At 48.4% G+C, this 12,508-nt stretch overlaps 1 protein-coding gene and 1 long non-coding RNA gene across 2 annotated transcripts; both read left to right on the forward strand.

Annotated features, from left to right (window-relative positions):
- The first annotated feature begins 2,999 nt into the window (after positions 1-2,999).
- On the forward strand, positions 3,000-5,632 carry LOC120641346. Its single transcript, XR_005662243.1, has 2 exons — positions 3,000-3,284; positions 3,373-5,632. It is a non-coding gene; the product is annotated as an uncharacterized LOC120641346 (long non-coding RNA).
- A 2,451-nt stretch (positions 5,633-8,083) lies between these two features.
- On the forward strand, positions 8,084-12,120 carry LOC120641345. The gene is made up of 9 exons (XM_039917418.1): positions 8,084-8,523; positions 8,697-8,940; positions 9,018-9,083; positions 9,235-9,426; positions 9,507-9,883; positions 10,670-10,916; positions 10,999-11,061; positions 11,155-11,349; positions 11,481-12,120. Exons 1-9 carry the CDS (start codon positions 8,306-8,308, stop codon positions 11,859-11,861), a joined length of 1,983 nt encoding a protein of 660 aa, XP_039773352.1. The 5' UTR covers positions 8,084-8,305; the 3' UTR covers positions 11,862-12,120.
- The last annotated feature ends 388 nt before the right edge of the window (positions 12,121-12,508 follow it).

Here is a 12,508-nt window from a genome sequence, read left to right on the forward strand (position 1 = left end):
CAACGTGGATTAGGAGTGACCGGCAAGTCATCGACACCACGGGATAAATTCTTGTGTCAAGCTTGGTTACTTCTCTTGCTCACTTTAATTCTTGTTTTTACCTTGAGCAATTTACTTTACTAGAGCTTGATTTGTATCTTGTCACCCTAGGTTGCAAACCCATCTAGAGATATCAATAGCATGACATAGGGCTTTCATTTGTTACTAATTAAATTTCTCTAGTGTTGTTGGCTTTAGATTTTAAACCGTCTATTCACCCCCCTCTAGTCGGTGTTCTTGATCCTACAGGGGTGCATCTAGCATTTTTGCTAGGGTTTTGTGATGCTTTATTTGTCTGCAAACTTGAAAAATACGTAGAAATTTGTGTATAGCTCCGAAAAATATGAAACTTATTTTGTTGGGTTCGTATCGCTGAGATCTACCTAGGAAAAATGTTTTTTATATGTTTCCTTGCTGTTTGTTATGGTTTTATCTCGATTTCGTGTTTGCTGTCCAAAATGTTGTTTGTTGCATAACTTTTTGCTGGAAAGTGACAAAATGGTGAAACTAGTTTTGTTAGCTTTGTTTTCATGTCTAGTATCTATGATAATTTTTTTGGATTTGTTTAGTTAAGTTTACATACATTTTCTGATTTATCTTATATAGGACAGCTGAAGTTTGTTATTTTTGTAAGTAATTCTAGGAAAATCCTTTTACTGCAAAACCAAGTTTCATGAGCTCTTTGTAATGTCCTCTACATTCCCAAATTATTCCATGAGTTATTCTTGCGGTGTAAGTTCATTTCTTAATTCTTGCATCGCATTCATGCATTATAGTGACCTAACCGTTGGAGGTCGAACCCGTGGAGCCCACCGAGTCCGTTGAGCCTGAACCCGGAGTCCAGTTCGCGGTCGAGCTCGAAGTCAACCAAGGCAAGCAGCTAAGCATGATTCTTTGCTCCTATTTAATCTAAGTTAGTTAGTTATATCACCGGGTAATGTTGGGTTATATATTATGTATGTATTGTATTCTTGTACCTATCTGCGTGCATTATCCTTCCTTGATTTGTTATCCTTGTTCTTGGCACTAGTTAGTCAGTTAATCACTTAACTTGACTAGATGCTTAGCCCTGGTTAGAATATTTATAGTGCTGGCTAGACAGAAATAGTTTGGAGGATCACATTTATCCGGTTACCCTTGATCGCACTGGTTCGGCTTGGTCGTATGGTCTGGTAGTATCGAGGTTCGAGCGGAATGGTAGGGCCTAGAGAATGAAGTCACATGGGCATAGTCCGCTTGGATCGATTAAGGACCGTCCGTGGATGACGTTGGTTTTGAGCAACTTTTCGTACTACCACATATCCAAATAATGGTACGGATGAGCCAATTACCTTCCTTGACTTGATCATTGAGGCCCGGATCTAGATGCGTGGCCAAGGGGTTATGTAGAGAGCTTAGGGGTGTTCCCGGTGGACCTAAGTGACTCTCCGCACAAGCTAGGCGTACCTTCAACGGTTGAACCTTGTTGGGAATGGTTGACGTGAGTACCCCCTTGCCCGACGTGATCGGTTGGGTGAGCCGCATGGTCCTCACGTCGTGTGGGTAAAGTAGTACACCCTTGCAAGGTTTTAATCAATTCGAATTGCCGCGCTCTCGGTTATGAGCAAGCTCATTATCCTATGAACTCTTCGTAGAAACCCGGTTGTGTGGAAATGGTTCTTGTTACCTTTATGGTCATTTGTATGTTATACTCTTAACTAACTAAAATTTAATGGGGGTTTGGGCAATAGTAATTAATTCTGATAGGTGGTTGTGTAGAGAGTGAATGCTTATGCAATAATTACTTAATCTTAAAGTTTTTACTTGAGCCATTGCTTGATCCTTGTTTATTTAATCGTGTAAATCTTGTGAGTACCTTTTGTACTCAGGTTGCCTTCTAAACCTAGTTGTAGGTGAGCCGGAAGTGGTGTTCGGCCACTTCTACCCCGCCGACCCGAATGCGGGGGAGGAGTAGGTCGTTGTGACTGTGATGGTGTCCTTGAGCAAGACACTATTATCTTAATAGGTTTTTATCATAACCGAACTTCGTGAGAGCATGTAAACATAATAAAATCTAAGTTCTGTTTAATATGGTTTTCGTGAGCCCAAAACTTGTAATGGAAGATAGTTTGAACCCTCCTATATCGAGCCTGTAATGAACTTTGGTAATGTAAAACTGCAATTTGTGGTTCTGAGGCGATGTATCTAATTGTAAACGGTATGTGCATATGCTGGATCATGGGTATATGTTGGAGCACATACATACCGGGACTACCGAATTTGCGATCGTTTTAGATGAATTGTGTTGATTAAGTACCTCTAAGATGTGGATTAACATGTGGTATGTCGAGAGACGGACACGTGTTAACTCTCATCTTAATGGATTAATCAATAATTTTCATCTAAACTGAGTGCAAATTGGGCAGTTCTCACAGTTATTAACGAGTTATATATCAAAGTTATATACACAAATTATCATATACCAAAAATAAAAAGTTGCGGAAATAAAAAAATTCCAAAAAATGAAAAGTCTGCAGTTGTTGGGAATCACTTAGCGGGGCTCGTAGCGAGCGCTCGCTAATTAGCAGGCCCCACCCCGTGCACGTGAGGACGGACACGAGTACATGACCAGGGACTCGGACACATGAGGGAGAACTTCTGCAGAGGAATCCCATCCAGGGACGCAGGCACGCAGCGACGCCCGAGGAGGGCGGGGCCCATGTGGTGTCCGTGGGTGGCGCTGCTTCTGGCGCGTTCTTTGACGGCGGCGAGGAGGCGTCGTCGTTCGTTCGTGTAATCGGAGATCTTTCGGTGCGGCACGACACAGCTGGTTGCGGGCTTGCTGCGCCTGCGCCGCTCGCCGTCCGTCGTGCAGAACTGACGATGTGGTAGTCGTTACCCGTTGGATTTGACAGGCCGCGTATGAACGAATCTGCTGCACCCATGCTGCTACTGTTTTTTTTTTAAAAGATTGCGGGAGCTCCGCTTTCTCATTTAAGGAGAAAGAAGTAGTTCAAGCTTACATAGAAGTGCTATTACATAAAAGGGAGAAACTCAAGCTCTAAAAGTACTGAACTAAACATTGAACAAAGACAACTCTGGTTTCCCACAGGCCAGAACCTTACAATTTAGCTCAGCTTTGATTTCCTGCAGTACCTCCGTTGGTGTCAAGATCTGATGCTCGAACACCCATTTGTTTCATGCCTTCCAGATGTTCCAAGCACCGTAGATCAGCAACGTTGCTTTGAGTCGTCGAATCTTCTTGGGTAGGTTTGCCAATTCCTTCTCCCACCACTCCATGATGTCAATCCCCTGAGCCGGAATCGTAATCAGATTTTGCGACCAAATTTCCAGCTTCGCCCACACTTGTCTGGCGAATGCGCAGTGTAGGATGAGGTGAGGTGCTGTCTCGGGTTCTTGAGTGCAAAGGGTGCAGGTTGGACTACAAGGCCACCGTCTTGCCAACAAATTATCTGCTGTGAGAATCTTGCACTGAAGTAGAAGCCAAGCAAAAAACTTATGCTTTCCTTCCGCTTCTGCTTGCCAAACACTAAGCCCTCGAAAGTTACTATAAGATCCCAAGAACTGTGTATTGTAAGCTGACTTGGCCGTATAGGCCCCATCCGTTGTCCATCTCCAAGAGATTGTATCTTGTCCATCAGATAGTTGCACCGCCTGCACAAGATCCCAGAGCTCCACGAAGCTGGCCATTTGATCAACTGACTGCATCCTCCATAAACCCCTTGTCCAGTTTTGATTTAGCAATTCTTCCTTGACGGTTTTGTTCTTTCTCCACGCCAACTTGTAAAGATCGGGGAACCGATCCATCGGTGCTTGCCCACACAGCCAAGTGGATTGCCAAAAGCTAGCTTTCTCTCCATTGCCTGAAGTTACAACAGTACTTGCTCGGAATAATTGCTTGTCGACTGCATCAACCGGTGGTTCAGTGCCTACCCAAGGCCATTCCGGCTCTGTCCACTGAAACCACAGCCAACGTAAATGCAAGGCCCTGCTAAAGAGGTCGAGGTCAAGAATGCCTAAACCTCCAAACTTTTTTGGCCTCAAGGTTTTACTCCACTGTACCAAGCAATGACCACCATTTGCCTCTGCAGCCCCTTTCCAGAGGAAGGTCCTCCTTATTCTGTCAATTTTCTTAATTGCCCATTTTGGCAGCTTGAACACAGTCAAGAAGTAGGTAGGTAGTGAGGACAGAACCGAGTTGATGAGCCTCAGTCTGCCGGCCTTGTTCAACAATCTTCCTTTCCAAGCAGCTAGTTTACCCCCCATTTTGTCTATGAGTGGCTGTATGTCGACTCTTCTGATTGCCCGCACATGCAGCGGCAGTCCCAAATATTTGCAAGGAAAGGAGCCAACCGCACACTGAAAAGCTTCCATTACATGTTGCAAGTCCAAACCGTCACAACGAATTGGATACACTGTGCTTTTTTGCATTGTTGGTGATTAAACCAGAAGCACTCCCAAACGCTGCCAGAATGTTGTGCACCACTTGCACCTCATCACTAATTGGGTTCAGAAAGATAGCAGCGTCGTCTGCATACATACTGACTCTGATCTTGGCATTCCTATTGCAAATTGGTGTAAGGAGACCCTGTTCTGTAGCCTTGTTGAGCATCAGCTGCAAAGGCTCCATTGCCAAGATAAACAACACTGGGGAAAGGGGATCGCCTTGTCGCAGCCCTGTCCTATGCTTGAACCATTTCCCTCTCACGCCATTTAGCAATACTATAGATGATGCCTTACCTAACAGGGTGGTCACCCAAGCCCTCCATCTGTCCCCAAACCAAAGCTGCTGCAAAACTTCAAGTAGATAATCCCAACGTACTGTGTCGAAAGCTTTGGCTATGTCTAACTTGAGGAATAGTGTTGGTTTCCCTGCCCTGTGAAGCTCTTTGATCAGATTCTGAGTGTACAAGAAATTGTCATGGATACTTCTTCTCCTTATAAAAGCACTTTGAGCCCTAGAAACCATAGTATCCAGTTCAGCAGATAATCTGACAGCTAACACCTTGGAAATCAGCTTAGCTATACTATGTGATAAGCTAATGGGCCTGTAGTCCCCTACTGTTCTTGCATCATCCTTCTTTGGCAAGAGTACAATATGTGCTGTGTTGAGCAAGTTGAAATGCTGGTCATGTCTACTGTAGAAAAAGTTCATTGCTGACAGCACATCATCTTTAATTACTTCCCAGCTTGTTTTGTAGAAAACCCCAATGAAACCGTCCGGGCCAGGTGCCTTTTCTGATGCAATATCCTGTACCACTGCCTTTACTTCTACCTCAGTGAACTCAGCCTCAAGGTGCTGCAGGTCGCTCCTAGGTAACTGGATGAGATCCCAATCGACTGACACCTCCCTGCTTTGTTGCATGCCGAGCCTGCCTGAAAAGTGATGGTACACACAGGTTGATTTTTCTTCATGGGTATGCATGATCCCCCCTGGTTCATGAAAATGCCTGATAAAATTTTTTCGCCGCCTGCCATTTACTTGTAAGTAGAACAGCTTTCTGTTGGCCTCACTCGCCCTTATGCTGATCAATCTTGACTGTTGCCGTGCTCTAAGCTTTTCCACCGCTGCCAAACCCAAGTATCTTGCTTTCAGGTCTCTCCTTAGCAGGATTTCAGTACTGCTCAGTTGTCTATGCTCTTGCACAATATCCAAAATAGCAATTAGCTGCCTGGCTGCGTAGAACAACAATTTGTTGTTACCCAGAGTCTTCTTAGCCCACTGCCTAAGTGCCTTTTGCAGTTCTCGACAGCTTAATGTGCAGCCTAAGAAAAGGATTGAACACACCCACATCCTGTCCCCAAGTTTGCTGAACAATATCATGATATCCCGGCATCTTCGGCCAGAATGACTCAAACCTGAACCCCCTGAAAGTGTTCATTGCTGAAGCTCCCACCAGTAACAACGGGCTGTGATCAGATACCGTTGAGGGAAGTGCATGCAACATAGAGGCTGGCAGCAACAGATCCCACTCAACTGTGCAAAATGCATGATCGATTCTAGTTTGATCCGTATTATTCGACCAAGTAAACTTCCTCCCTCTCAAGCTCAATTCCTTCAACTCCAAGAAGTTGATAGTGCTTCTGAACTCTCCCATGAGCCGCCGGTTTATATTATCATTGCTTTTGTCTTCTGCTTGCAAAATCAAATTGAAGTCCCCAATTACCAGCCATTGGTCACCTACCACTGCCTTAACATCACGTAGCTCCCGCAGGAATTCAATCTTCTCATGATCTCCCTGTGGCCCATACACCACCGTAATCCACCAACTAGTGGCACACTGAGATGAGGCAACACATACCGTAACAGTGTGCTGACGATGTTCAGAATGTGTTATAGTGTAGTAGTCCTCATCCACAGCAATCAGTGCACCTCCACGAGTTCCCTCAGCAGGCAAAAAGACGAACTGGCTGCTGAACCTAGCTCCTAGAGATTCACTAATGTCAGCCGCTTGTACCAGTTCCATCTTCGTCTCTTGCAATGTTACAATAGTGCAACAGTAATCCTGCACCAGGTCCCTCACAACCTTCCTCCTGGCTTTACTGTTCAAACCTCGGATCCAGTCAAACAATAGACACTTCTGTTCACTCATTAAAGAAAGAAGTGAACACACACACCCCGTGACCTCCTAGCACAGCGGAGGAGGCCCCAAGGAAGACTCTCCCAAAACAAGATGGTTGACCAAGGCATGCGTACAGGACATGTCCACCGGGGACATGAATGCCAACACAAACACACACACGCGTGCGCGCACACACACACGCGCACACACACGCACACGCGCGCGCACACACACACCGCGGGCATCCCCCGCCTAAGCCTCCGCATGGATAGCCATGGCACCGAGGCAATCGGTGCCCTCAACCACCTGAAGTCCAAAGGTGTCCCTGTAGTTGGTGACCATGTTGTCTTCCATCGGCTGAACAAACTTTGCTCTGAACTCCTCCTTAGCTTGGTTCAGTGCCTCCTTTTCTTGCAAGAGCCCACATTTCTTCATGAGCAATGTCGTGGCTTGCTGTTCCATGTTCAAGACAGACTTGGGCTTGCTGGCCAGACGAGTGCTCCTTCGTTCTTTCTGCATGCTCTCCTGTGTCTCCTTCACCTTCTGTACCGGCGTTTCCAGGAGGGACTTGCTTATCTTCTTCGTATAGATGAGTTTCCCTGCTGCTCATCTCCATCAGTATAAACAACGTCCCCCTTCTGCTCCGAGGCCTCCCTCGGCCCAGCAGCAGCATCCCTCGGCCCTACAGCAGCCTGGTCTAGACCATCAGAAACCTCCTCAGGCGGGAAAAGTTCCCTGGGGTCCGGGGTACCACGGAGGCCCGGCCCATCAGCTCCCGAAGAAAATTGGGTGGTCAGCTCCATAGCTTCGAACAGCAAATCAGTGTCTAATGCAACCGGCGCAGTGCTGCGCGCGTCTGGCAGCTGCACCGGTCCCACCACAACAGCGTCAGTTGACCACTGTCGCCCTGGTCTTCCACTGGCTTCATCTCTCATCGCCATCGGGTCACCCACCAGCAAAAAGCCGGACACCTGCTCACCCTGGCCTAACAGGTCCAGCTCTGCCCACCGTGCTGTCTGTGTGCTGCCCGCTGAAGCCGAACAGCTCTTTGCATTGGCTTCGTCAAGCATTGGGTCCCACCCTGAGCCCTCTCAAGGTTAATGTGACATTGACACGCCACTAAATGATTCCAAGAAATTTGTCTACCCCCAACTATTAGCCTTTAGAAATATATATTCAGTGGTAAGTAGATCGTTTGTAGAATTGTTGTTAGGGGCAGATTTACTGGGGGGCTCCCCCGGATTTAAAGGCTTAAAGCCCCCCCCCCCACCCCCCCCCCCCCCAAAAAAAGTTCCATTAAAATTAAAGGAGAAGATGAGAAGAAAAGAGAAAGAAAGTTGAAGAACAAGAGAAGAAATGAGTGGATATGAGAAGAACTTTTTAGAATTTTTTATATAACTTTTTCTATTCAAAATTAAAATATGAAAATATGTGATTTTATCAAATTTAAAATCTTTGTATTTTAGGACGGAGGTTGTACTTATCAGTGGGCTACCAAATTAAAGCCAACGGACTAAACAAATATCTTACCATAGTCAGTGTAGCACGTAATTCCAGCGGTCAGATGCGAGGCCAAGATTGCAGTAGTAGCCAGAAGTGCACGGGGTCCAACTCGAAGCGTACCACACTGATTACTTGGTTACGACTAGGCCCAGAAGTACGCATCGACCTCGCCATACTTCCATTCCAATGAGGGCGGACAGATGACCGAACGAAAACCGCACAAATGCTGTGGAGAGCTGCTGGCGTGCCAAATATCCATCAAAACGTGTGATCGCCGTCAGCATCTGCAATACTACGCCATTCCCTTCCCAAAAAAAGTATCTATAGACCATTACCCTAAGCGCTCTCCTTTTCGCTCGAGCGTGCAGGGAAGGGTCACGGAGATGGAGAGCGCTATCCCCAATCCCCCCAACGCAAGGTACGTGGCATACCTCCACGCTGCGTTCTTAATCGCGTCGCGGTTTTATTTCCTTTTAAACTAATTTAATCTGGGATTTGAAAATAACCTACCACAGATTTTTTTTTTTAGTGATTCATGGCCGCTAACTAACACGGATAGCATACTGCTCGAGCGGGTTTGAACCTTGACAGGATCGCGGTGGTCACCGGCGGGAACAAAGGGATCGGGCTGGAGGTGTGCCGGCAGCTCGCCGGCGCCGGCGTCACCGTCGTCTTGACGGCCCGGGACGAGACGAGGGGCGCAGCCGCCGTGGAGAAGCTCAGAGAAGCAGGGCTCTCCGATGTCATTTTCCATCAGCTGGAGATCACCGATGCCCCGAGCATCGCTAGGTTGGCTGATTTCTTGAAGGCCCGTTTTGGGAAGCTAGATATCCTGGTGCGTTGCCTTTTCAAACTTCTAGCAGTTAAGAGTTCGATATGGCCAGGGACTGACAAGACTCTGAATATCTGTAGATAAATAATGCTTCAATCCTTGGGGTTGAATACCTCCTAGATCCTTCACTGACCAGCGAGGAAAAGGTGAGCTTTACATCTTCAGCTTGTCAGAGAGAATTAAAAAATAACGCTGGTTAATGTCTGATGCTATTGGAAGAAATCACTGCATCTCCACCAACATAAAACCTCCTTGAAGCCTTAGTTCTTTTTTTTTTTGGTTGCATGCGCTCAACAGTTCAGTGGCATGGATAAGGGTCAGAGGCTTGAGTGGCTGACCAGTGGTGTCCGGGGGACCTACGACGCTGCCAGAGAGGGCCTGCAGACAAACTACTACGGCACCAAGCATGTCATCGAAGCCTTACTGCCGCTGCTGCAAGCTTCTTCCGATGGGAGAATCGTTAATGTCTCATCCGAATGGGGCCTAAGGGTAATAAGAATTGTTAATGTCTTATATACGGTTGAGACTGACAGAGGTTAAACCCGAAACTTCGATTCCGGCCTGTGTAGCTAATCACCAACGAGGAGCTGAAGCAGGAGCTGAACGACGTCGAGAAGCTCACCGAGGCGAGGCTGGACGAGGTGCTCGACGCGTTCCTGAACGACTTCAAGGCTGGGGAGCTGGGGGCGCGCGGGTGGCCGGAGCATTTCTCGGCGTACAAGGTGTCCAAGGTGACCATGAACGCCTACTCGAGGATCCTGGCGACGCGGCACCCCGAGCTGCGCGTCAACTGCGCGCATCCCGGCTACGTGAACACCGACATGAGCATCCACTCCGGGCCCCTGACGCCCGAGGAGGGCGCGGCCAACGTGGTGAAGGTGGCGCTGCTGCCGGAGGGCGGGGTCACCGGCGCCTTCTTTGCAGACGGCGAGGAGGCGCCGTTCGTGTGACGCTCACACTACACACGCGGCCTACACGGGCACGGCCGATCGGCAGTTCGGCACTGGCCCTGTCGTTCGCCGTTCTACTCCAACTGCCTTGTATCAACGTGCAGTGAAGATTATTAGCTGCTGGATCTTTAGTTCCTCTGTGGCTCTGTCCATGGTGTCGAAGTCCAAAATTGTGGGCACACGCTGGTATTTTAATTTGTCCACGGAAGTGTACTTGTTACTTTGAATTACTCATTCACGGAAGATGTGTTAGTTTTTTTTTTGTGAGCTGTTGCATCTTACCGGCAGATATTTCTAGAGGCCCATTCAGTTGCATCATACCTACGGTGCTGGCGTGCAGCTGGCGTAGTAAATGACCACGGACCAGCCACTACCAACCACCACGCTAGCAGGGATAAATGACCGGGGGGGGGGGGGGGGGGGGGGGGGGGGGGGGGGTACCTGTCGTCCTCATTCTTGTCGTAAGTTTACCGAGCTCTCGGCATCTCCTATCCTGTTGCTAGAGCTCGCGGTGCACAGGCGCATGCCGGCCGCTATCTCCAATCCGCCCAGCGAAAGGTACGTGCCATGCGACGTTCTGGCGTGTAGTCTTTACAGAAGTTGAACTCCAACACTTGGTGACTAAGAATTTGTGCGTTTCTAAGCGTTCGAGAAAAAAAAAGCGGAATTTGAATTTTCATTGTGAGCTTCTTCAAAAGAAGAGAATGGGAGTCAATGATTTCCAACTGTTAAGTAGCATGCAGATGCAGTGTACTACTCGCTGTGGTTGTGTACTTTGGTAGGGTTGCTGTGGTCACCGGCGGGAACAAAGGGATCGGACTGGAGGTGTGCAGGCAGCTGGCCAGCAATGGCATCACCGTCATCTTAACAGCCAGGAACGAGGAGAGGGGCGCCGCCGCCGTGGAGAAGCTCAGAGACGAAGCAGGGCTCTCCGATGTCATCTTCCATCAGCTGGAGGTCACCGATGCTCAGAGCATTGCTCGATTGGCTGGCTTCCTGAAGGAACGTTTCGGGAAGCTAGACATCCTGGCAAGTCGTCGTCTTTTGACCTTCTGAAGGCATTTTTTTTACGGCGGCCACTGACTGATAAGTTGAAATTCACTGTCTCTAGGTAAATAATGCCGCTATCGGCGGGGTTCAGATACTTCCCGTCCAAGATCTGAGCGCCGAAAAGGTGAGGTTACATGTTCCTGCCGTGTTCGGATGTCCAGCTCTGGTAGGCCAAACTAACTGAATTGGTTCGTCGATCTGTTGGTGTGTGCAACAGTTCAGTGGCATGGATGCGAGGCAGAGGGCTGAATGGATGTGGGAAAATTGCCGGGAGACATGCGACGCTGCAAAGGCAGGGATCCAGACCAACTACTACGGCACAAAGAACGTAACCGAAGCACTTCTGCCTCTGCTGCAAGCCTCCTCTGATGGAAGGATTGTCAATGTCTCCTCCGACTTCGGGCTGCTAAGCGTAAGTTCGTCCTCTGATTCCGCACCATTCCAAATCATACACACAGGAGATGAAAAATCATTTTTTTTCTTCTTCCCCGAAGCAAAGTTTTTTTTTTGAGAGGCCTGAAAAGGAATTCCCTTCCAATGCAGCATTTCAGCAGCGAGGAGCTGAAGCAGGAGCTGAACGACGTCGAGAAGCTCACCGAGGAGAGGCTGGACGAGGTGCTGGCCACGTTCCTGAGCGACTTCGACGCCGGCGAGGCGGAGGCGCGCGGGTGGCCGGCGGCGTTCGCGGCGTACAAGGTGGCCAAGGCGGCCATGAACGCCTACTCGAGGGTCCTGGCGAGGCGGCACCCCGAGGTGCGCGTCAACTGCGCGCACCCCGGCTACGTGAAGACCGACATGACCAGGCACTCGGGCCTGCTGACGCCCGAGGAGGGCGCGCGCAACGTGGTGACGGTGGCGCTGCTCCCGGAAGGCGGGCCCACCGGCGCCTTCTTCGCGTTGGGCCAGGAGGCGCCGTTCGTGTGACAAGGCCCAGCCAGCCATAATGGTGGCCGCGTACGGCCCATGGGCCTTGCCGCCTTGGCCTCTACTGGGCCCCCTCGTCCCGTCCGCCGCCCTCCTCAATTGCCAATTATTATCTAGTCGGACTAGAGTTCTCTATTTATATAAAAAAAAAATCTAGAGTTCTCTATTATCTAATAACTACTGATTTGCTGATTTGAGAATGCGAATAAAGGATTTTACTTGAAAAAGAATGTGAATAAAGGATTGATGCTGGCACTTACTAGGTGGTTTTTATTTTTTTTCTCTCCCGAGCCCTTTTCTTTTTTCTCCATTTTCGGGTGATTTTTCGTTCGTCGCTTTGGCCTGCGATTTGGTTGGGATTTCGTTAGGGGTTTCTATGCTAGGACATGTGTGAGCAAATCTGAGATGACCCCCTATCAAATCTGCCGCTTGTGCACCACGAGTTTGAAGTTTGCTCAATGTGTTCTTCACCTAGGGTTTTCTCGAGATTTCTGAAATGGGTGCTGCGGGCTTGATCTTTTTGGGTGTTCTCGGTTGGATCTATTTACTCATGATGAGATGAGGCTGTGGCTTAATTTTTCTGCCAATCGGACTTGATTTGGATTGTTTTCGACTGGTTTTGGTGAAGCTCGGGCTACACATCTGGT

Source organism: Panicum virgatum, chromosome 7K, assembly GCF_016808335.1.
Source record: "Panicum virgatum strain AP13 chromosome 7K, P.virgatum_v5, whole genome shotgun sequence".
Classification (NCBI taxonomy): Eukaryota; Viridiplantae; Streptophyta; class Magnoliopsida; order Poales; family Poaceae; genus Panicum; species Panicum virgatum.